At 58.8% G+C, this 23317-nt stretch overlaps 1 protein-coding gene across 3 annotated transcripts; it reads left to right on the top strand.

Moving 5' to 3' along the window:
- Positions 1-22656, top strand: Cand2 (cullin-associated and neddylation-dissociated 2 (putative)). 3 transcript variants are annotated; one of them, XM_013515514.1, is made up of 15 exons: positions 1-163; positions 3521-3664; positions 5013-5167; positions 5931-6054; positions 6652-6917; positions 8111-8216; positions 8309-8451; positions 10448-10740; positions 11924-12065; positions 12273-13775; positions 16830-16925; positions 18039-18208; positions 18853-19017; positions 19738-19845; positions 21939-22656. In XM_013515514.1, exons 1-15 carry the CDS (start codon positions 96-98, stop codon positions 22164-22166), a joined length of 3711 nt encoding a protein of 1236 aa, XP_013370968.1. In that variant the 5' UTR covers positions 1-95; the 3' UTR covers positions 22167-22656. The 3 variants fall into 3 exon arrangements, with proteins under 3 accessions (XP_013370968.1, XP_013370967.1, XP_013370969.1); XM_013515513.1 differs by having other exon boundaries at positions 10418-10740; XM_013515515.1 differs by lacking the exon at positions 21939-22656 and adding an exon at positions 20903-21087 and having other exon boundaries at positions 10418-10740.
- The last annotated feature ends 661 nt before the right edge of the window (positions 22657-23317 follow it).

Below are 23317 nucleotides of genomic sequence, written 5' to 3'. Positions count from 1 at the left end.
GGGCTCCCGTGCTCCCGGGCGGGGCGCTGCTATTTCTGTCCCCGCGGCGGGAAGCAGGGGCGCCGGCGCCATTTCGCTCCCAGCCGGGAAGCACCATGAGCACCGCGGCCTTCCACGTGGCGGGGCTGCTGGAAAAGATGACATCCAGCGACAAGGACTTCAGGTGCGCGCTGGCCTCGCCAGACCCCGACCCTGATCCTGACCCCGACCCGGTCCTAACCCTGCTCTAGCCGGACCGCCTGCCCGGCCCCGCCCCCGGCCCCCGCCCCCGGTTCCCTTGCCGGGTCCTGACCCTGACCCTCACACTGACCCTGATCCTAGCCCTGACCCTAACCCAGGGGAGATGTCCCCAGCCCGGCTCCTTCCCTGGCCCTCACCCCAGCCCTGACCCCTGACCCTCACCCTCACCCAATCTTAACCCTCAACCTATTCCCACCCTCACCCTCGCCCTGTGCCTGAGCCTAACCCTGATGTTCACCCTGCCCCTGCCCCTGCCCCTGCCCCTGCCCCTGCCCCTGCCCCTGGTCCTGGTCCTGGTCCTGGTCCTGGTCATGAGCAGGGGCGGCTGAGTCGGGGCAGCCCTCCCTCTACCACTGCTGCCTTCCTCCGCCCCTGCCCAGCGTCCCCAACCCTCAGGGGCAGGGCAAAGAGCATGCTGGAAGCCTCCGGTCCAGCCTCTCCTCTGGGGTAAGCTGAGGCCCAGGCTAGAAAGGAGGGACCACAGGCCAGTGCTGAACCCTGGAGCTGGCAGAGGTCTTAGAGACCCCCTGGCCACAGCTCCTTAGGTACCACTTTGTCCCCATTTCACAGAAAGGGCTACTGAGGTTCCAAAGTGGGAAAGGCCCAGGTCCCACCAAGGAGCTGAACAGGGGAGACTTGGGTAAGGTCCAGGCAGCCTGGTGCAGAGACACTGTCCCACACCGATGGGTGGGGGACCCGGAACAACCAGTCCTCACCACCCCACAAGATCCCGGCTTCAGATGGCCCCCACCATGCCCGACTGTGAGACCACACTTATGTCACCCCGCCCTCAAGTCCCAAGGGCTGGGGGAGGCACAGGAGAGGGCCCCTGTGCAGGGCTGGGGGAAGGCCGGGCCAGGTGAGGCTGAGCTTCCGTGCACCCCGGAGATCGCCAGGCCCCACGCCTCGCCCCCTTTGGGCACCACTGGGGGCAGGGCTCCCATGCACACCATGTTTCTGCACTGTCACCTTTCACCCAGGAGCCTCGGCTCTCCTGGACCATAGGGACATCAGGGGACACAGAAGTAAGTGCTCAGGGGATTTCCATCCCCCTCCGCCTGGAGCCCAAGAAGCCCTTGCCTGTCCCTGAGAGTGGCCTGAGAACACTTAACACCACCGGGAGCCACAGAAATGGTGGCTATTTTTGGTGTCACAGCACCAGCTGTCCCAGAGCCCATGTGGTTCCAGGCTGAGCGGCCTCTAGAGTTTCTCTGGAACAACACTGACCCTGTGGCCGGAGGCTCTCGGATGGGACAGGGACACAGGGGGGGCTCCCGGAAGTGGGGAAAGCGTAGATCCTGTCCTGCCTCAGACACCAAATCGATTCCCTCCGGATCCTGCCAGTATTCCCACATCATTCCTGAAAGCACAGTCCTGTGGGTGGAGGAGCCAGGAGGCCTATCTGGGGAGATGGTGCTCCATCCAGTTTGCTGTGTGACCTTGGGGAGGTCCTGGAACCTCTCTGAGCATAGTATCCTCACCTGCCCCACCACTACCTCCAAAGGTGCTACAGGGTAGAGAGAAAGAAAATGCACAATCTACCATTGCAAAATAACACCAAAAAGAGGAAGCAGGTGCCCACAGTCACTCTACAAATAAGTGACATGGCTAAAATATTTACATAAAGTCTAATTTGACATGATAAGGCCAAACTTCTACAAAACCCTTCATGTGCACTCTGAGCTGCTCTCTGCAGGACTTTTTTTTTTTTTTTTTTTTTTTTTTGGTTTTTCTCCGGTACCGGGAACCAAACTCACGACCTTGCGCTTGCCAGGCAGGCGCTTTTGCCGCTGAGCTAAATCCCCAGCCCCTCTCTGCAGGACTTTGAGAGTTGGAGATGCTGAGCACATTTAGAAGGGACGATTTTCAAGTGTAAATTGCCTTAGGACTGTGGGACTCAAAGCACAGCCAAGGGCTGCCTCCCTCCATCCCTCTCCAAGCTAACTCTAACCCAAGCCCTAGCACTAACCCTAATCCTAACCCTAACCCTAACTCTCGCCCTATCCCAAGCCCTTGCCCTCTGTGGAGCTGTTCCTTGCTAAGCTCAGGTCCCAGTGCTAAACCGACGGCCAGCACCAGTGAGGGCGTAGTCCAGAGGGAAGGGCTCTCCTCAGGACACTGGCATTGCAGCACATGGGGTGTGTTCAGAAGGATCCTCTGTGGGAACCGGTTACCCTTAGGGGTGTGTGTGTGTGTGTGTGTGTGTGTGTGTGTGTGTGTGTGGCGGAGGGTGGGACAGAGCAGTCAGTCATTCCTCACTGGGACGCTGGAGCTAGGCTCTTGATAGATGAATAGGAGTTCCATGGGTAGAGAAGAAAGCAAGGCAGAAGGCCCGTTGAACCTCTAGGGCACTTCCTCAGGCTGAGCTGGGCCATGTGGACAGAAATACAGCTGGAAAGCAGTCTGCCTTCCCCAAGTGGACCCTCCCCAGAGCAGACCTAGGGACACGTGTGGCTACCTCAGGCCACGACTCACATCCCCTTGCTGCCTCCCTGTGTCCTGCTCCTCTCAGTGCCTGAGGCCAGCCCAGCTGCCAAAACAAACAGCTGCGATAGGCACAGGGGCCTGAATAGTGTCAGCGCACTAAGGGCCACCACGGCATGAGGCTAGGAGTGGCCTTTGCTGACACGGTGGTGGCAGAGAGCAGGGCGTCTCCTCACTCTGTCTCTGCTGAGGTCCTGCAGAGGGCAGGAGAGAGCTGAGCGGCCCTGCAGGGACAGGGCCTTCGGGGCAGTTCGGCCTCTGCTTGGGCTCTTCGCCGCAGGTGCGCTGTCCCAGGCCCACCTCACTGCCCCAGCTCCGTGGCCGGCCACAGATGTGTTAAGTGTCAGGCCACACAAAGCTTGACCCTAGTGCCTGCCCCCATCAGTGAGCCAGGGCTGGAGACCTGCTGGTCACCTACTGGCCACCTATTCCGAGTCCAGGGTCCATCAGTGTAGCCTGGGGCAGTGATTTCCAAGGCTGGGTCCTCCATCCTGAGTGTGGCCCGGGGCTTGTTAGAGTGTGACAGGGACTCCAGGCTGCAACCCAGGTCTCCATAGAGCTGCTCAAGCCGGCTCTGCCCACTTGCCCCTGCTACCCTGGCTGCTGCGCTGGCCCTGAGCACTCGCTATGTCTCTCTGCCCCCCGAGGGGTCCTGTGCTCACCCCACTCTCAGACAGGGACCCAGGCTGAGCCAGAGGCCCCCGCCCCGGCGCGCAGCGGGCTTGTCACGCGCGCCGGGCTGCCACCCTGTGAGTGTCGGCGTGGCTGTAGCCCTGTGGATCTCCTGGGTCCCCAGGTTCATGGCCACCAGCGACCTGATGGCGGAGCTGCAGAAAGACTCCATCCAGCTGGATGAAGACAGCGAGCGCAAGGTCGTGAAGATGCTGCTTCGGCTCCTGGACGACAAGAATGGCGAGGTGCAGAACCTGGCTGTGCGGTGGTGAGCGTCATCACGGGCTGGCGGGCGGCAGGAGGGTGGACAGAAGGACTGCCAGGCCCGGGGCACTCAGCAGCCCTGCCTTTGGGGACAGCCCTAGAGAGGACCTGCCGGCAGCTCCAGGGCGCCAGTGGGCTGGAGAGTGGCTTCAGCTGGCTTCTTCCAAAAATAGACCCTGAGGCAGGACTCAGGTCCCAGTTGATTCAGGAGGTGGTGATCCCAGGAAACAGAGGAAGGGCAAGAAAGAAGAGAGGCAGGCAAGGCCCAGTGGAAGACTGTTTTTTCTAGTTCAGGCTGGCTTGGAACTATGTAACCCAGGCTGGCCTCAAACTCACGGCAATCTTCCTGCCTCAGCCTCCTGAGTGCTGGGAAGACAGGCATGTGCCACCATGCCCACACGGAGGGATTAAGTTTTTAAATCCCCTGGGGAGGGGTTGGGGATATGGCTCATCGGCACAGTGCCCACGTGGCAAACGCAAGGTCATGAGTTTGATTCTTGGTACAAAAAAAAAAAGGAATATTAAATCCCCTGAGGACCTCTGGGACAGGACAGGAAGCTAGGGTGTGACTCTTCCGCCTATTTGGGGTCGTGGCTGCTAAGATGCGGGGTTATTTGTTTTCTGTCTCTTCTGGCCAGAGAAAGGCAAGGCTGCGGCACTGGCTGCTGGAAAGTGGTAAGGGCTGGGGACGGGGCAGCGGGGTGCACAAGAGTGAGGAACTGCAGCTTGCACCTGAAGGACTCCAGCCTCTGAGAGCCCCTCGCTAAGGGTGGAGGGCTCAGCTGTGACTGCACATTAAAATCACCTGCGGAGTTAAAACGTCCCACTGGGCCGGTTCTGGGAGGCAGAGGCAGGAGGATAACAACTTGCCACTTAGTGAGACCCTGTCTCAAAAAACAAAGGGCTGGGGATATAGCTCAGGGCAAAGGCCCTCAGTTCAGTTCCTAGTACTAAAAATAAAAAGTCCCCCCACTGAGGCACCCAAAACCAGGTATTTCAGACTGCCGAGGGTGGTGCCCAGTGGCAGCAGTGTGTGGCTGGGAGTCAGGGAGTCTGATGCGGCCCTTTTCGCTGCCGCCGATGCCCAGGACCAGGCTCCAAGGTGTCAGCATAGGCACTTGATGATCAGTACCAGTGTCCATGGGGATTGGCCAGAGCCACACATCCTCAGCTCCCAGTAGGCATGAGGACTGCAGGGCAGGGCAAATGGGCCATCAGATGCCATGCTGGGTGCAGGATGAGGCGTGGGCAGAGCACAGCGTCCCTACTGAGCAGGGCCCTTTCCTCCAACTGTGTGACCATGGAGCACCGGGTCCAGAAGCAGCTGGCTCAGGCGCCTCCCTCCTGCCCAGCCTGGGTCCGCTGGTGGGCAAGGTCAAGGAGTGCCAAGTGGAGACCATCGTGGACGCCCTCTGTGCCAACATGCGGTCCGACAAGGAGCAGCTCCGGGACATTGCTGGCATCGGCCTCAAGACTGTGCTGTCGGAGCTGCCCCCTGCAGCCACAGGTACCCAGGCCCCAGCACTGGGCACGATGCTCTTTGCCCCAGCCTATGGTTAAAAAAAACATGCTCAGGGCAGTGACAGTACTGACCCAAGGCGCCTCAGCTGGGAGGTGGCATCGACCCAGATCAATTTAAATCCACGGCTGTGTCTGCTAGGAAGGCTTTGAGCTGCTCAGAATGGTGGTTTGAAGAAGCAACATGAGCTGGGCAGGGTGGTGCACACCTGTAATCCCAGCACGTGGGAGGCTGAGGCAGGAGGATCACTGTGAGGTTGAGGCCACCCCGGGCTACAATAGCAAGACCAAGGTCACGGTCACGGGGGAGAGGAGGAGAAGCAACATGATCTCTGGAGGGATCAGCTGCCCTATTTTTTAAAATAGCAATTCACTTAGCAGCTCAACATTGATAGTCTGAGGTCCAAACCCACCTCTCCTCCCCTTTATGAGGAAAGAGCAGCCCCCAGAAGACTCCTGTGCTCCCAGCCTGGTGGGAGGCCGGTGAGGCGGGTGGCTCTCCCCTTGCCCAGGAGACGTGCACAAGGAAGAAGGGCCAGGGTGGGACCAAGGCCACTCACCGCTCTGCCACCCATGCCAGCTCCCCCGCTCTCTCCTGTGGCTGGTCAGACTCTGGGTCACACCTGGGGCCACCAGGGTCCCCTGCTTGGATCTGCAAGACTCCTCGAAGTATGGGGTTTGGGAACACAGCTGGAGGGGAGGCCGGAGAAGTCAGCCCGGGTCCTCACTGGTCCACCTTGTGCCGGGCGCAGGCTCCGGGCTGGCCACCAGTGTGTGCCGGAAGGTCACGGGCCAGCTCACCAGTGCCATCGCCCAGCAGGAGGATGTGGCGGTGCAGCTGGAAGCCCTGGACATCCTGTCGGACATGCTCAGCAGGTGAGGGGTGGGGGATTTGGATGCACGCAGCCAGCGCCTCCCCGGGGCACATTTCCCCTCAGCCCCGAGGAATCACTCAGTGGTCGCCTCTGAACAGGCTCTGGGAGGTAGTGTGACCAGCCCAAGGTCACACCGCCAGCAAAACCTCCCACCCTGAGCATCGGCTCAGTAATGCACGGATCTAGGGTCGGCAGAGGCAGAGACTCAGGGTGATCCTGGCTCTATTGCCAGTGGGGGGAGCACGGAGGGTATGGTGGGCAGTGCCACCTGCAGCATTGGCTTCACCATGACTCCCTGGGCATGCGTCTTGGGGCCTCCACATAGCCCTGTCACTATTCGGTGCACAGGGAACCACACAAGTGAGCCCGAGAGAGAGAGGTCTGGGCTCTCTGTCTCAGAGGGACGACCGTGCCCAAGGCTGGGGCAGGGGACACAGCTATGAGGCCCACAGAGGCGGCCACCTGGCGTCTGAGCTTCTTAGGCTTAGGGCTCAGTGTACCAACGGGGCAGAGGCCAGACCTGGGAACATAGCTGTCAGGCCCCGAGGCCCTGGCAGGGAGCACGGCTGGACGGGCACTGACGCCCGGATTCCCATAGACTGGGCGCTCCGCTGAGCTCCTTCCACGCCAGTCTGCTGCACTGCCTGCTGCCCCAGCTGAGCAGCCCGCGCCTGGCTGTGCGCAAGCGGGCGGTCGTCGCGCTTGGACACCTGGCGGCCACCTGCAACGCCGACCTCTTCGCGGAGCTCGTCGACCACCTGCTGGAGCGGCTGCCCGGCCAGCGCACGCCCGCCGGCTCCGCCGCGCTCCGCACACTGGTGCAGTGCGTGGGCAGCGTGGGACGCCAGGCGGGACACCGGCTTGGTGAGGGGCGGGGCGACACGGGGGGCGGGCTCCGGGGCGGGGCTGCACTGCTTGGGGCGTGGCCACCGACTGGCGTGGGGAGGGGCAAGCTTCGGGGACGGAAGATAAGGGCGGGGTCTGGACCAGTGCTTGGGCGGGTCTAAGAGGGTGTCGGAGGGGCGGGGGGGTCCAGCGCAATCCCACATTGACCTTGGTCCCCACCTTTGGCGGCGGGAAGGGTGCTGATCCATCACTTCTGTGGCCTGGGAGATTCACACATAACTCATTAGAGGTCTGGCAGCTGGATCTTTACATGAAATAGATTCTGCTCGCCTACTTTGACAGACACTTTAATAACAACCCGTGAGCCACTTTTGCATTTTCTTAAGCTTTATTTGGGAATACTGCACCTAAAATTAGCTCCCTATTTAGTGTACATTCAATGTATTTTGACCCTGTCATGCTCTTGTGAAACTCCCGCCATAGACCTATCAGAGCATCCCCTCACCCCAAGCATCCCGGGTTCCCTGGGGAAAGCCCAGCCTCTCTTCCCCTGGCCTGTGTGCTGAGTGCTGGGTGTGAGTGCAGAGACTGCCCCCTGCTGGGCACATCTGCCCACAGCCTCAGCCAACCCGCAGGCACCCATTGCCAGGAAAAAGGCTGCAAGCCTGGGACAGGGCTCAGGGTGCTAAGCAGGAGATCCAGGGGCCCAAAGTTGAGACCACAGAGAGTGCTGGGGTCTCCAGGTCGGTGTGCTCTTCCCCAGGGTGCATCAGGGAAGGATACAGGTAGGACCCTGCCTCCGGTCTCTCCCTCTGCATGTGGGGGCCTAGGACCCAGTTCAGGAGAGGGGCCGAAGCCACATGGAGAGGTTCCACAGCAGAGGTGCTCACTGATGTCTAGGCTCCCTGTCACCTGTGTTCACTGTCCTCACAGAATTTAGACTCAGGCTCTGGATCCAGCGCTCGCCCAGCCCCCAAAACAGATCAGTAGATGAGTCAAGGAGGCCCTGGCCCAGGCCCCAAGTCCTGTGACACACGGTGACAGTCAGGGCTGGACCTGCGTCTACGGCCAGAGCCTCCTTGCAGAGTCTGCTCTGGCCAGGATGGCAGGGATGGGGGCCACAGGGAGGGCCGAGGGCTGCAGGGGCTGAGGCCCATGAGCTGGGGACTCTGGAGTGTCCTGCCCAGCCCCATGCCCTGCCTGGCCTGCAGGGCCCCACCTGGACCGCCTGGTGCCGCTGCTGGAGGAGTTCTGTGGCCTGGAAGACGACGAGCTCCGAGAGTCCTGCCTGCAGGCCTGTGAGGCTTTCCTGAGGAAGTAGGTGCCCCAAGCCCTGGAGGATGGAAGTGGGGGGACAGCAGTATTCCCACCCCGCCTGGCCCAGCAGAGCCTCCTCTGCCCTCCAACAGGTGCCCCAAGGAGATGGGGCCCCACGTGCCCAGCGTGACCAAACTTTGCCTCCAGTACCTGAAGCACGACCCCAACTACAACTACAACAGTGACGAGGATGAGGAGCAGATGGAGACAGAGGACAGCGAGTCCAGTGAGCAAGGTCGGTGAGGACTGTCACGGGGCTGGAGGGGGTGGTGGGCCCAGCCTTCCGGCGATCCCCCAGCCAAAGACGGGGCCCCATCAGGGCCATCGGATGCCAGCCTCCCTGGCTGCCCAGGTCACAGTACAGAATGATGCCACACCCTCAAGGTCCAGGGCTTCCCCATCCACATCTGCGTCCACGTGTTCAGTGCCTGCAGGGTGAAAGTGCTCGAGATTTTGTTTGTCTGCAGTGAACACGTCCAGGCTTTTTTTCTGTCTGTCATTATTCCCTAAGTAACATAGTACATGGCTATATGTGTGGCATTACATTGTGTTAGGCACTGGATGATTGAAATACACAGTGAACGTTTAAGTTTAAAATTTTTATTACAGTAAAAGTCACACTACAATGAATCCTCCTCAAAATCCTCCCCTCACTTGGAACACACTGATCTCATCGTCCTTGACTCTTTCTGAAGCGGTTATGGAAGTCCAGTTTCATGGGGAGCTTTAGTTGTGCTATTGTGTTTGCCTCGATATCCTGAATTGATTCAAAACATTGACTTTTTGAGGTCATTTTGACTTGGGAAAGAACCAGAAGTTGTGCAGTGTCACACCCAGTAGATAGATGGATGAGGACAGTGTCGTATTTTACAAATCTTTCTGTTGGATGGTACTTGGCAGCAGCATTCACCGTATTTTTGATCCCACCTGGTAAAGAAGACTTCCAGAACTGCTTTAGCAGGTGGCGAGGAGGATGAGATAAGTGTTCTGAGTGAGGGGGAGTATCCTGAGGGGGATTAATGACAACGTGCCTTTTACTGTAATATGCTTAAGAAAAAAAACCTTAAGCATTCACCATGTTTTTGGATCACACCTCATAACTCAATTTAGAGGAGCCTTAAAGTACTCAGGAGGATGTACATGGGTTATTTGCACGCATTAAGCCATTTTACAGAAGGGACTTGAGCTCCTCAGATTTTGTTATTGAGGAGGTTCAGGGACCAGCCCTTGGGGGTACCAAGGGCGACTGTCACTGCTGTCACTTGGTGTGCTGGGCTCTTCTGTTCCGTGCTCTGCACAATGGCTAAGCACCTGTTGTGATTATCACACAAGATGGCGCCTTAATCCAGGAGAGGGAGGTGCCGTGGGGGACAGACAGGCATGACGGGAGAGTCTGGGTGGGGTCCCTCCGGTGCTGTGGTCCTGTCACTCATACAGGTGTCGGGGCAGAGATGCCCCAAGCCTAGAAGTCAGCGTACAGGTGGGGAGAGGGATTTAGGGCCTCGTGGTAGGAGACAAGGGTGGGCAGGCAGCTGGAGCCATGGATGTCAAGCCAGGGAATGTGGAGGTTTTCTTGCCAGTCATAGGGAGCCATGGACATTTCTTCTAGGGTGGCACAGTGTGGAGGGAACGGCCTGCTGCAGCACGTCCAGACTTGTGTGCCCTGAGTGTTTATCGCCCTCAAAGCGGCCAAGGGTGCTCCTTGGTGTTATGTGTGTCTCCAAGTGATCCGAGTGGGCTTCCTTGGCCTGCATCTCAGCGCTGCAGTCTTAGCCGTATGCCCTGAGCAGATGTCTTGCCCTCTCTGAGCTCCATCTTGCCATCTGTGAAGTGAGCCCAGCAGCACCTTCCTTTCTGAGGTGCTCTTGTTCTCAGGGGAGCTTTAGAGTAGAAAACCACACAGAGCCAGGCCTGGTGGCACACGCCTGTCATCCCAGCATTTGGGAGGCTGAGGCAGGAGGATCACCTTGAATTCAAGGCCAGTCTGAGCTACATAGTGAGTCCAAGGCCAGCCTGGACTACACAGTGAGATCTTATCTTTAAAAACAGAAACAAAAACCACAAGACCTGGCTTTTCCTTATTAGTCCTGCTTGGAAGCAGTGTGCTGTGAGGTTGGGGTGCCTGGTGCCACCCCGGCACACAGTCAGGGTCTGTGCCAAGGTAGTGTAGGTACAGATGGCGAGCCGTCCCCCGCCCCCAAGCCACAGACCTCCTGTCTCCTTCCCGCCAGAGACCGAGGATGAGTACAGCGACGATGATGACATGAGCTGGAAGGTACGGCGGGCGGCGGCCAAGTGCTTGGCAGCCCTGCTGGGCTCGAGGCCTGACCTACTGCCCGAGCTGCACCACAGCCTGGCGCCGGCGCTCGTGCACAGATTCCGCGAGCGAGAGGACAATGTCAAGGCCGACGTGTTTGCTGCCTACATCGTGCTGCTGCGGCAGATTCGGCCGCCTCAGGGCTGGTCAGAGGCGGTGAAGGAGCCCACTCCCGCAGGCAGCAGCCTCCAGGTGCTGCGAGGACAGGTGGGCCGGTTGCTGTCACCTCTGTCCCTTAGCCTGGCCCCCTTCCTGGCCTCCCCTCCCCCGCTGACTTGTGCCACCCACAGTCTGGAGAACAAGTAGGTCCTGTCCAGGCATGAGATGGGCTCCCTTCACTTGACAGCCAGCGGAAGTCCCAGGAGGGGACAGCGGTAGCCAGGACACATGAAAAAGCTCGCACCCTTGAGGATGGTCATTGTGGGGCAAGGTGGGGGCAGCAAGAGGACTTTGCAGCTGCCCAGGGATGGGAGCCAGCACTTGGGCCCAGTGGTCGAGGCAAGACAGAGGAAGTGGGTTTCGGGTGGAATCACGGGCCTTGCTGGTGGCTGAATGTTCCCAGGATAGAGAGGGTCTCATGATTTCCTGCTTCTGGTGACAGCAGGAAGTGTGGTTCCCTGGGGTGGGGCCCATCGAGACTGCACAGTTATGTTTGAGGTCCTCACAAGAGGCTGTAACAAAATCACAAGGCCTGAGTGCTTCATGAGGAAATGGCTCGGTTCAGCTCAGGGCTGGGAGACAGACGTCCAAGAAGCCTGGTATGGCTCCGGTGAGGACTCCCTGGCCACATCACACCATGGTGGTGGCAGCAAGGCCAGAATGTGTACAGAGGGGAGGCCACATAGCGAGGCCTCAGTCAGAGTTTGGGGCGGCCCAGGCTTGCTCAGAACTTCCCAGCACCTCCCCGCTCCCGTGGCTCCTAGAGCTCCACCACCCAGGTCACACCCTGCACGGGGCCAAACAGCACCCAGGAGCCTTGGGGGACATGAAGCGCGCCACGAGCCCACATCGAACTGGCTAGAGGTGCCGACTGCGCGTCCCAGGTCTCAGATTCAAAAGGACCCTGGGGGAGAGAATCAAGCTGAGGAGGGGACGGGGTGTGGTGGGACTGGCCAGGCCCCTCCCACTGGCACAGTGGTGGCAGTGACAGCCAGACTGCCTGGGTGACCCAGGCCTGTCCCTTTATCTCTGTTCGTATAAGCCAGGTGCTGGAATTCCTGTCACGGAGTCCTAATCGAGTGTCCTGCTCAGAAGGAGCGCTCAGAGCGCCCTCCCTGGGGATGCCTGGGCAAGCCCGGGAGTGCGGAGGATTCCCTGACGGCCCCCGCCCCTGTCCCCCGCCTGCTCACAGGTGTCCCTGGGTGGCCCTGACTTCCGCTCCCATCCACAGGTACCCCTGGTGATCAAGGCCCTGCAGCGGCAGCTGAAAGACCGCAGTGCCCGGGTACGCCAGGGCTGCTTCAACCTCCTGGCAGAGCTGGCAGGCGTCCTCCCGGGGAGCCTGGCCGAGCACATGCCCGTGTTAGTGTCAGGTGAGCCAGGCCTGCGGGGTTAGCTATCCCAGAAGCCTAGGCCCCATCCCAGGCTGACACAGGCCCCCCCTTGCTTCCCTCTGTGCTGGCCACTGGCCAAACAGTAAGCACTTAGAAACATTTACCTCAGGGATGAGGTGCTTCGGTCTGGCCCCTCAGGGGGCCATCGTGGGTCCCCAGCCCTGTGATCTCATCTCCACCCCACAGGCATCATCTTCTCACTGGCTGACCGCTCCAGCTCCTCCACCATCCGGATGGATGCCCTGACCTTCCTGCAGGGGCTGCTGGGCACAGAACCAGCTGAGGCCTTCCACCCCCACCTGCCCATCCTCTTGCCACCAGTGATGGCCTGCGTGGCCGACCCTTTCTATAAGATCGCGGCCGAGGCCCTGCTGGTGCTCCAAGAGCTGGTGCGTGTGCTATGGCCACTGGGCAAGCCTCGGGTGCTGGACCCTGCGCCCTACGTGGCAGAGATGTCTGAGGCCACGCTGGTACGGCTCCGTGCCACCGACCTGGACCAAGAGGTGAAGGAGCGGGCCATATCCTGTGTGGGCCACCTCGTAGGCCACCTGGGTGACCAGCTTGGGGACACCTTGCAGCCCACACTCTTGCTCCTCATTGACCGCCTGCGAAACGAAATCACTCGGCTGCCTGCCGTCAAGGCGTTGACCCTGGTGGCTGCGTCCCCACTGCAGCTTGACCTGCGGCCCATCCTTGCCGAGGTGCTGCCCGTTCTGGCTTCATTCTTGCGCAAGAACCAGCGGGCATTGCGACTGGCCACACTGGCCGCTCTGGATGCCCTGGCCCAGGGTCAGGGCCGTGGCCTCCCACCGTCTGCTGTACGGACCGTGCTGGCCGAGCTGCCTGCCCTGGTCAGCGAGAGCGACATGCACGTGGCCCAGCTGGCCGTGGACTTTCTGGCCACCGTGACCCCGGTCCAGCCGGCCTGCCTGGCGGAGGTGAGCGGCACCGTGCTGGCTGAGCTCCTGCGGCTGCTGCGCTCTCCGCTGCTGCCGGCCAGCGTGCTGGTGGCTGCCGAGGGCTTCCTGCAGGAACTGGTGGGGACCCGCCCCCCATGCGTGGCCTACACCGAGCTCCTCAGCCTGCTCACTGCGCCTGTGTACGAGCAGGCTGGGGATGGCGGACCAGCCTTGCACAAGCAGGTGTTCCACTCGCTGGCCCGCTGCGTGGCTGCCCTCTCGGCTGCCTGTCCCCAGGAGGCAGCGGGCACAGCCAACCGCCTGGTCAGGGACGCCAGGTCGCCACACTCCAGCACAGGGGTCAAGGTGCTGGCCTTCCTGTCGCTGGCTGAGGTGGGCCAGGTGGCCGGGCCAGGCCCCCAGCGCGAGCTGAAGGCTGTGCTGCTAGAAGCCCTGGGGTCACCCAGCGAGGACGTGCGGGCCGCAGCCTCCTATGCACTGGGTCGTGTGGGCGCCAGGAACCTGCCCGACTTCCTGCCGTTCCTGCTGGCGCAGATTGAGGCCGAGCCTCGGCGCCAGTACCTGCTGCTACAGGCGCTTCGGGAAGCGCTGGGGGCTGCGCCACCTGACGGCCTGAAGCCCTATGCTGAGGACGTCTGGACGCTGCTCTTCCAGCGCTGTGAGAGCACCGAGGAGGGCACCCGGGGCGTGGTGGCCGAGTGCATCGGGAAGCTGGTGCTTGTGAACCCCTCATTCCTCCTGCCCCGCTTGCAGAAGCAGCTCACAGCAGGTAGGCACAGCCCACAGTGGCCCAGCACCATTAGCTGCTTCCAGGCCCTGGGTGTGAGGGTTACAGGGTCCACACGTCCAGACCCAGGGGCCTCTAGAGTAGAGGGCACAATGTCCTGCTGTGTCCCTACTGCAAACACAGCCAGCCATCTGTATCCGGGACCTGCTCTGCAGAGTCCACTGCTGTGTGAGGTGCCGCATGTGAGAAGCCGGTGCCATGGGTGGTGAACAGAATTCCCCAATAGTCAAGGAACTGATAAAAGTTAAGCATTTGTGTTGCACTGCAAGAGAGCAGTGGAAGGTTCAAGAGGACTGCGTGGTCGGGGAAGAGGCTGAGACTTTCATATTTGAATTTAACCTGAAGAGAGCTTTGGAACCATCATCCCAGAAGCACTATCATCAGGTCACAGTGGCTCTTGTCACGGGTCTCAGGTCTGAGGGGTAGCCAGGTGTGGTTGAACACTAAGTGATGTTTCCTTCACTAGAATTCAGTGCTCCTCATGCTAAAAAAAAAAAAAAAAAAAAAAAAAAAAACAGAAAACAAAAAATGAAACAAAGCAAAACAACAGTTGTTCCAAGTAGAATTAATTAACAAATGTTTATAGGCTACTTAGGGTTAGTGATCCAGGGAGCCAGAATTGTATATGTATTTGTAGTTGAATGGAAATTTTGACCTGCTGCTGGGAGAGGGGAGGGAATGATATTCTGTAAGACGTGACAAGTGGTTGGATCACCTCCTGAGGGATGCTGCCTTGGCCTACACAGCTCTTGAAGTTCCCAGGGGAAGGACAATGAGAGGATGGAGAAATAAAGATAAGAAACAGAAAGCTGAGGTCAGGTGGAGCCCACTCTAGACGGGAGGAGAGGAACTGGTTGACCACCGTAGCACGTTTGTTTATACATTGGCAGGTTGGTGTTACATGACTACTTTGCCTAGCAACCCATGGCTTGGATTGTCTCAGGGCTTGGTTGTTCTCTGGACTGAAGCAGCTTGTTCACATGGCTTGGGCACTCTTTGTTCTCTGACCAGCCTTGCCTCACCCCCATACATGTGACCGATTTCCAGCTTCAGCGGCTCCCTACGGGATGCATAGTTCTTGAGTGCAGTGTACAAGGTGAAAAGTTGTTTTTTTGTTTTTAAGGTGGAAAGTTAATATTCCATAGCCTCACCACTCAGCTGCAGTTCAGCCTTTAAAGAAAAAATGGTAAAATAACCATGAATCCCCATGCTGACCAACCTCAGTTGAAATATGTGCCTGGCTAGGCATGGTGGTGCACACCTGTCATCCCAGCACTAGAGAGACGAGCCAGGATCCTGGTGAGTTTAAGGCCAGCTTGGGCTACATAGTGAGGTAAGGGCAACCTGGACTACATAGCAAGATCTAGTATCAAAAAAAAAATTGAGTCTGTGCCAAACACGTGGAGAGTTTCTCTTATCTTCATTCCCTAAGTACAGCTGCTGACACTCACGTATCAACACCCATCTAGACGTGATTGATAGCACACAGGAGGGTGTGCTACAGTGTTACTCTGTATATAGAAGGGCCCTGAGTAATGCTGGTTTACGTAAATGCAGAGGGTCCTGGAGCCATCCCCGGAGGGTTCCATGGGTGGGCCAGACAGCTAAATGCGAATGCCATTGTCGTTGTCCTTGGTGAGGACAGCAGCTGAGTGCTACAGAGGAGGTCAGTCTCTGCAGCTCTCTGGCTAGAGGCCAAAGCTGGCAGAGGGACAGCACTCTGGGGTCGGCCTGCTCCTTGCCAGGTGTCAGTGCGGCCTGGGATTTCGGGACACACCATGGGCTCTGGAGAGGGCCGGACTAGGGGAGTCATGCGGTGTTGTCACAGAGGGCACACAGTGGGGGTGTTTGGCCCTCCCCAGGGAGAAGCAGCAGGTGGCCCAGGGTTCTTGCACCTTGAAAGCTGCAGGACCAGGGCTGTGTTGCTGGACACAGGCGGGCACAGTATGGCACCTAATGGATGCTGGGTGAATCAAAGCCTCCTGTGGACACCATGGCTACTATCCAGGCCTGCAGAGGTTTCTGGCTTTGCAAGGTGCAGTTGTTTGATCCTGGTCATGCTGTGGATGATGTTGTGGGTCTCATAGCACAGGGACCCCCATAGCAGGGGTCTTGGGAGGAGGTGGGGCTCTGCTTCTCTCTGATTCCTGGCTGTCCCATGCCCACTGCAAGCAAGCTGCCGGCCACCTTGCCTTTCCACCACTGCCCGTAGAGGCCCAGAGGCAGGGCGGGTGGACCATCCAGCAGGCAACGGACTCCCGTGGCTCTGTCTGCAACGCCGCCCACCTGGGCCTCATCCTCGCTCCCTGCTCATGTCTTTCCATTCACTGGAACCCTGTGTGCAACTCAGAGCAGACTGAGAGACACGGGAGGTTCCGTCACTAAGGACGTGAACGCCCTTCCCGTCCTTCAGCTCCCCCGCTCGGAGCACCAAAGCAGACAGAAGCAAGCTCATCCCCAGGGGGCACGGGGCCGAGGACTGCCATCTGTTGGACAGCCTGTGCACAGCAGGCTGAGCACACAGCCAGGCCGATGAAGGAGGGCAAAGGGGGAGGAGCCCTGGGTCTGCTGTGTGGCCTCAAATGTGAACCAACCCTCTCTGAGTCTCTCATCCTCCAGGGTAAAATACAGAGGAATTACACTTCTCATTGTTTAAATTGACATATTACTACTAATTAAGCAAGCCATCATCAGGATTATCAAAAAGATTAATAGATAATGCATCTGAAAAATATAGTGTAGTCTTCATATTCCAAAGGAAGGTCCCAGAGGGACGCTGCCCTGGTCATGCGGGTCTGTGCAAATCCATCATATTGGGCACTTCCATCTCTAAGGCACAGGACAGGGCAGTCCCAATTCCAACCCATAATCATTGGCCTCACAACTAACCCTGAACCTACCCTAACCCTAACCCTTAACCTACCCTGACACTAACCCAAATCCTTAACCCTAACTCTACACTTAACCCTAACCCCTAACCGTAACCCTATTCCTAACCCCACCCCCGCTGCGCTGTGCGCCACCTCCGCCCCGCAGGTCAGCCGCACACCCGGAGCACCGTCATCACAGCAGTCAAGTTCCTCATCTCGGACCAGCCGCACCCCATCGACCCCCTCCTGAAGACTTTTGTTGGTGGGTGCTCCCCTGCCGCTTTCCTGTCCCTTGGCCCTCCAGCTGCCCCAGGCCCCTCACACGGCAGCCACAGTGCAGGGTGGGCAGCAGGCCGGCCTTAAAGTGCTGGGCAGACCGGGCGGGCCCTTCTCTCCGCTGAGCCTCATCTCCTCATCCACCCAATGGGCATGAGAAACTCCTGGGAGGTCACCATGGAGACCCCTGGGGCTTCACGTGGAGGTGCTCCGGAAGCAGAAAACCCACTGACCCTGGGATCCTGAGGGCCCTGAAGCCTGCAGCCTGCGGGCTGTCACTGGGCTGTCCGGGAAACTGTGCCTCGCAGCCTCACAGGCGGCCCCAGCAGGGATGCCACGCTGTAGTGTTCCCTGGCTGAGGTTTGAATCCTGGCTCTGCCATTCCCTGGCTCTACGAGTCTGGACAGTAATCTTCCCATTAGCTGTAAAAGCTCGTTGCTTGTCCCCCTGCTGGGGGCTGTGGGAGTCTGGAGGTCAGCCTGGCAGAGGTGACCCACCCTGTATTGGAGGTCCTGTCCTGCAGCCTCGGCGGCACGGCCAGCGGCAGCTTTAGTGGTGTCCTGACCCTCTGTCTCCATCTTGACCAAGCTGCCCGGTGGGTGCTGGCACCCCTCAGTTCCCAGGGTATTCCAGGTTTGCTTTAATGTGTTGCTGTTTGTTCATTTTGTTATGTTTTATTTTTTGAGACAGGATCTCACTATGTAGTCTAGGGACTCCTCAAACTCATGGCGGTCCTCCTGCCTCAGCCTCCCAGAGTGCTGGGATGATAGGTGTGTGACATCATGCCCGGCTAACTGCTCCTGTCCTTCCTCTGAGCCAGGCACTCTGCTCTGTGCCTTATAGACAGCACCATATCCTGAATCCTAAACATAGTCTTACCATGTAGGTGCTGTGATTCTCCCCAATTTACAGATGAGAACTCGGAGGCTCCACACAGCCCATGGTCATGTGGGGAAGTGAGATTGCAGGCTGGGCGTCCTGAACTCTGAGGGCTTTGAGTGTGACTGCGCCAGGCACAGAGCAGCTGTGGGAAGGATGGGTGCCGGCACAGCAGGGCAAGAGGTGCTTGGCTGTGCTCCTCAGCCTCTTTGTCCCACAGGGGACTTCATGGAGAGCCTGCGGGACCCGGACCTGAGTGTGCGCCGCGCCACTCTGGCCTTCTTCAACTCAGCAGTGCACAATAAGCCCTCGCTGGTTCGGGACCTGCTGGATGCCATCTTGCCGCTCCTCTACCAGGAGACCAAGGTCCGCCGGGACCTCATCCGAGAGGTGCGGGCACCCGGGGCAGGTCCCGCCGCCTCATCCCGACTGTGTGCCCCAGCCAGGGAACCCGAGCCTCTCTGAACCTCTGTCTCTTCTTAGGACATCACGGAGGAAACAGTCCTGCCTGCATCTGAATTAGTCCCCTCCCTGTCTCTGGGACACAATACCCGACCCCACAATTTAAGGACAGTTTTAATTGTTCACAGTTTCAGGGATGCAGTCCGTGGCTGGCTGCTCCGAGGCAGGAACATCATGGCAGCAGGGCGAGGGAGAAGGATATGCCTAGTTCACCACAGCCGAGAAGCAGAGGAGAGAACAGCACCAGAGGGGAAGGTGCAGGGACCCCAAGGAAGCTGGGTGTGGTGGTGCACACCTGTACTCCCAGCACCCTGGGAGGCTGAGGCAGGAGGATCACAAGTTTCAGCCCAGTCTGGCTCCCACCCCCAGGGATCCCCCAAAACGCTATCAATTATCAAGTTCTGAGCATGGCTCTGTTGTCACTGTCACTACTGCAATCCTGTGAGGGAAAGGGCACTGCAGGCCAAGCAAAGGCCGGGAGACCTATGCATGCATGGGCCACCCAGGCAGACTCATGTTGACAGAGGTGACCCAGCCCTGGCCGTGGTCCTAGCCCCGTGGTTTTCCCATAGGTGGAGATGGGGCCCTTTAAGCACACAGTGGACGACGGGCTCGATGTGCGCAAGGCGGCCTTCGAGTGCATGTACTCCCTGCTCGAGAGCTGCCTGGGCCAGCTGGACGTGAGTGAGTTCCTGAGCCACGTGGAGGATGGGCTGAAGGACCACTACGACATCCGGGTAGGACCCGAGCCGGCCCGGTCCGCCCCCTCCCTCCCCTCCCGTCCCTTGGTGCTGGCACAGGGCCTGCGTCACCCACAGGCTGCTCTGCACAGCTCCCTGGGGTCGGGAGAAGCCAGCAGCCCAAGAGTCGCCGCCGTGGCAGTGGTGGTGGCGGCGGGGTCACCACCTGAGGACGAAGGCTGGCTCTGGAAGTTGGGGCCATTTTCTCACCTGTAGGGTGAGGCCGGGAGAGGGGAGCACCGGGAAGATTGAAGTTCCTTCATTTCTTTAAATTTTACACTTCACTCACCCGTATAACAAGAATCAGTGCTTTCTTACAGGGGCAGGGCTTGAACCCAGGGCCTGGCCCATGATAGGCAGGCATTGTACCACTGAGCTACACCCCAGCCCCTTTTCTGCTTTATCTTTATGGTAAATACACACAATGGTCCTGCCTCGGGAAACAAACCAACAATATTGCAAATGTTACCATTCTATTGGTTTTGTTTTGTTTTGTTTTCTTTCCGGTACCGGGAATTGAACTCACGACCTTGTGCTTGCCAGGCAGGCGCTGTGCCCCTGAGCTAAATCCCCAGCCCAGCAAATGTTACCATTCTAACCTTTTGTTGACGCTGGGGATGGACCACGTGGAGCAGGCAAAGCAGTCCACATGAGGCACGTCCCAGCCCCGTTTAGCGACATTAAACCACTCCCTGATGCCGTCCTCCCTCCTGGCAGATGCTGACCTTCATCTTGCTGGCTCGGCTGGCAACGCTGTGCCCAGCGCCCGTTCTGCAGAGAGTGGACCGGCTCATCGAGCCGCTGCGGGCCACCTGTGCTGCCAAGGTAAGGCCTAGGGCTGCCCGGTGCCCAGGGTGTGGTGGCTGCCGTCACCCCCACTGAGGACGCCATGTGCTATGGTGGCCAGTGAGAGGCTCCTTGTCCTCTGCTGTCCACCCTGGGGACAGGCTTGGCGGTGGTGCTGCTGGCTGAGGCTGCACACTCTCTCGCGAGAGCCGTGTGGAGCATTTCCTGGGCATAGCCGTGGGTGAGGCCTGAAGGAGAGGAGGTGGGCCCTGCGTCCCTGCTGTGCCCACTCACATCCTGGCTGGGACCTGGCTGCGGCTCCTGTGACCCACTGGCTGACCCAGGGCAGTTCTGCTCCACCCCCGAGGCCCCCAGGGTCCTGAGGAGTGACCTGGGCACGGCTGGGGGGAGCCTGGCACACTCAGGGCACCTGGCACCGACCTGGCGGGTGAAGGAGCCAGCCTGGGTTTTGAAACGGTAGGAATTCTCCAAAAAGAGGCTCAGTTGTCCAATTTGGTTTTGTTTCTGTGGTGGAGGGGCTTGAGCCCAGGGGCTCCCCAAGCCGTACTCCAGCCCTTTTTACAATCTTGAGACAGACTCTCACTAGTTTCCTCAGACAGTACTCAAATTTTCCCCCTTCTGCCTCAGCCTCCCGGGTGCTGAGATCACAGGCACGCGCCATGCCCCCCCAGCAGGGCTGAGTGTGTCAGGTTGGAGTGAAAGGAAGGGTACCAGGGCAGTGATTGTCAAGTAACACCTTTTCTCTTAAAAATGCCCTATGTGGGTAAAACACATTAAAACTAGTAACTCATTCACTGAGACCCACCTTGTATGTTTAAATATTTAACTGATGCCCAGTGCCAGGTTGAACTGTGGACCGATTCTGCAGGGCCGCTATGGTCTTGCTGGTTTGGTGTCAATCCCTCCTGCTCTCTCGAGCTTGGTGACCCTGAGGAGTCCCTGGTCTTAGGAGAGGAGCTGCAGGGCGAGTGCCCAAAGGTGGCGCACGGGGCCCTGATGGCCAGGGAAACTGCGTCCTGGGGCCCTGGGTACTGCTTGCTGGCCCTGTGGCAATAGTCCCCTCCCTTGTCCCCAGTTCTGAAATCTACAACGCTTGGAAAAGCAGATGCTTTTGAGTGACTTCCTTGGCATGAGGCTCGAGTGAGACTGTTCATGACTTTAATTTCCTCACTGTAAGTCATGCAGGCCAGGAGTGGTGGTGCATGCCTAGAATCCCAGCACCCTGGAGGCCGAGGCAGGAGGATCACGAGTTCGAAGCCAGCCTAGGCTACATAGTGAGTTTGAGGCCAGCCTGCAATGCATAGTGAGACCCTGTCTGAAAAAAAGCAAAGGAAGAAGAGGAAAAAGGGGAAGAGGAAGAGGAAGGAGGAGGAGGAGAAAGAGAAGAAAAACAAATTCATATAATTTGTGCGGGAACTATTAATGTCCACTTTCGGGGGCTGTGCCGGACCCCACAGGAATGTTACCTGCACAGTGGTTCCTTTCTAAGCCCCGCCAATCCTGGATTCCAAAGCACAGGTGGTCCCGGAGACTCACAGGAGGAAGGGGTGTGGACGAGTGTACTCCTCTCAGTGCTCACGGCAGCTCTGCAGAGGGACCCAGATCGCAGGCACAGCCATCCCAACCTCGGCCCTTCTGGCCTGACGCCCCGCTCTTTCCCGCTGCATGGGGTGGGGAGGATGAGCTGCCTAAGGGTCTCACACTTTACTCCACAGTGTGGAAAAGTACCTGACACTGGCACAAGGGTCAGCCTGTGGGAGGGGGCTGGGAAGCTGTGCCGGGCCCTTCGGAGTTTGCCATCAGGTATGGCGGCAGGGACATGCGCAGGGAGGCCACGGGCAGGGTAGGGTGTCGTGGGGTTTCAGCACTGTAGCACAGGCTGCACTCCGCTTTAAAGTCCCTGGCACTGTCACATTGATAGAAGCCATGGTGGCGGGCTAGGTGGGGAATGTGGAGGTCACCAGCAGCAAAGCCCAAAGGGGCCAAAGCGTAGAGGACTTCCGCCAAGGCCAGGGAGCAGTGGAATTGAGTTTAGGGTGTAGAGGGCCCCAGGTAGAGAGGAAGCCCCAGCTGCTGCTGCCCCAGGCTTCTTCCGCCGTCTCCCACCCCAGGTCAAAGCCGGCTCCGTGAAGCAGGAGTTCGAGAAGCAGGATGAGCTGAAGCGCTCGGCCATGCGGGCGGTAGCGGCCCTGCTCACCATCCCCGAGGCGGGGCGGACCCCCATCATGGCCGACTTCGCCGCCCAGATCCACTCCAGCCCCGAGCTCGCCGCCCTCTTCGAGAGCATCCAGAAGGACCCTGCTTCGGCGCCCGGAGCGGAGCCCATGGAGCTCAGCTAGTCCACCCGGCGCCTGGCCACCAAGCCCCAGGCCCAACCTCCATCTGGCTGGGGACCCGGGCTCAGGGACCCCCGGCCTGGGCTGCCCCCTAACTCAGGGTAGTCACTGAATTCCGGTCACACGGTCAGGCCTCCATAGCCACTTTGGTGCCCTCTAAGAGGGCAGCCCTGCCCAGCACAGCGCTCAGGCAGAGGCTGCTCACACGGAGGCAGTGGTCTGGAGCCCGGCTCCCGCTCCAGCACGGATCAGTCTAGAGTTGCAGTGTTGTGACTGGCGGCAGTGGATCCGCCCCTCAAAGGCATGGAGACATTTCCTACCGGAGGATGGAGACAGGGCGGGGCCGGCCGAGTGTATCATCTCCAACTTCAAAATACGAAATAGCACATTGTGGTTTCAAATGTGCAATTCCTAGTTTTTAGTATTTAAGACAAACGACAGGTTCAAGTATTTCGTGTGATACTCAAGACGAATAAAGAAAATTCTGTTGTTACCGTGTTCTCTACACAATTTCTCAGGCCAGTATTTATCCTCCAAGTGAGACTCATTTCACAGACGTCACCCGCATGCAACACCAGAAGGGCGACCAGTGCGCCCCCGCCCTGGGGTGAGGAGGCCAGGAGGGGAAGCATCTCCCAGCCTGGCTCCTCACTCCACTCCCTGGGCCTGAGTGGAATCCTCACCTCAGCTAAACAGATGCCGAATCCTGATGGTAGTGAGGGTTAGTTACCATAGCGCCATCCTGAGTTCCGAGTTCTAAGAGGCCCAACCCCCACCATCTCATGTTTGGTCTTTTAAGACAGGGTCTCACCGTGTAGCGGAGGCTGGCCTTGAAATAGGTGGTCCTTCAGTCAGTGACCCCTCTGCCTCGGCCTCCCGAACACGGGATACAGGCCTGCGCCACCACAGCTGGTAAAAGCTTTTTTTATGGTGTCTCATGTATTTCTGCACAGGAGTTAAGGGCACTGTTTTTGGCATTCTGTAGGAACGTTAAGGAGGAGCTACACAAATTCACACACTTCCCAGTCCACCCAGGAGCCCACTGGCAGTTACCAGCAGGGCGGCTGAAAGTGACCCTTTGTCACGTCCCCTCTTCCTCGCCCCAGTGCTGGTGGGACATCTGAGGCCATTTCCTATGCGAGGACCACGTTCTT

The sequence above is a fragment of the Chinchilla lanigera genome, unplaced genomic scaffold (assembly GCF_000276665.1).
Source record: "Chinchilla lanigera isolate Chin_1 unplaced genomic scaffold, ChiLan1.0 scaffold00028, whole genome shotgun sequence".
Lineage (NCBI taxonomy): Eukaryota > Metazoa > Chordata > Mammalia > Rodentia > Chinchillidae > Chinchilla > Chinchilla lanigera.
Note: the sequence above shows the minus strand (reverse complement) of the source record. Positions and strands in the feature narration are given on the sequence as shown.

Excerpts from the sequence above, each read along its gene's own strand:
- Cand2 (XM_013515513.1), top strand. The coding sequence starts at position 96 with ATGAGCACCGCGGCCTTCCACGTGGCGGGGCTGCTGGAAAAGATGACA. Across the intron at positions 8,217-8,308 it reads TGTGAGGCTTTCCTGAGGAA|GTGCCCCAAGGAGATGGGGC; the intron begins GTAGGTGCCCCA and ends GCCCTCCAACAG. Across the intron at positions 19,846-21,938 it reads GGGCCACCTGTGCTGCCAAG|GTCAAAGCCGGCTCCGTGAA; the intron begins GTAAGGCCTAGG and ends CTCCCACCCCAG.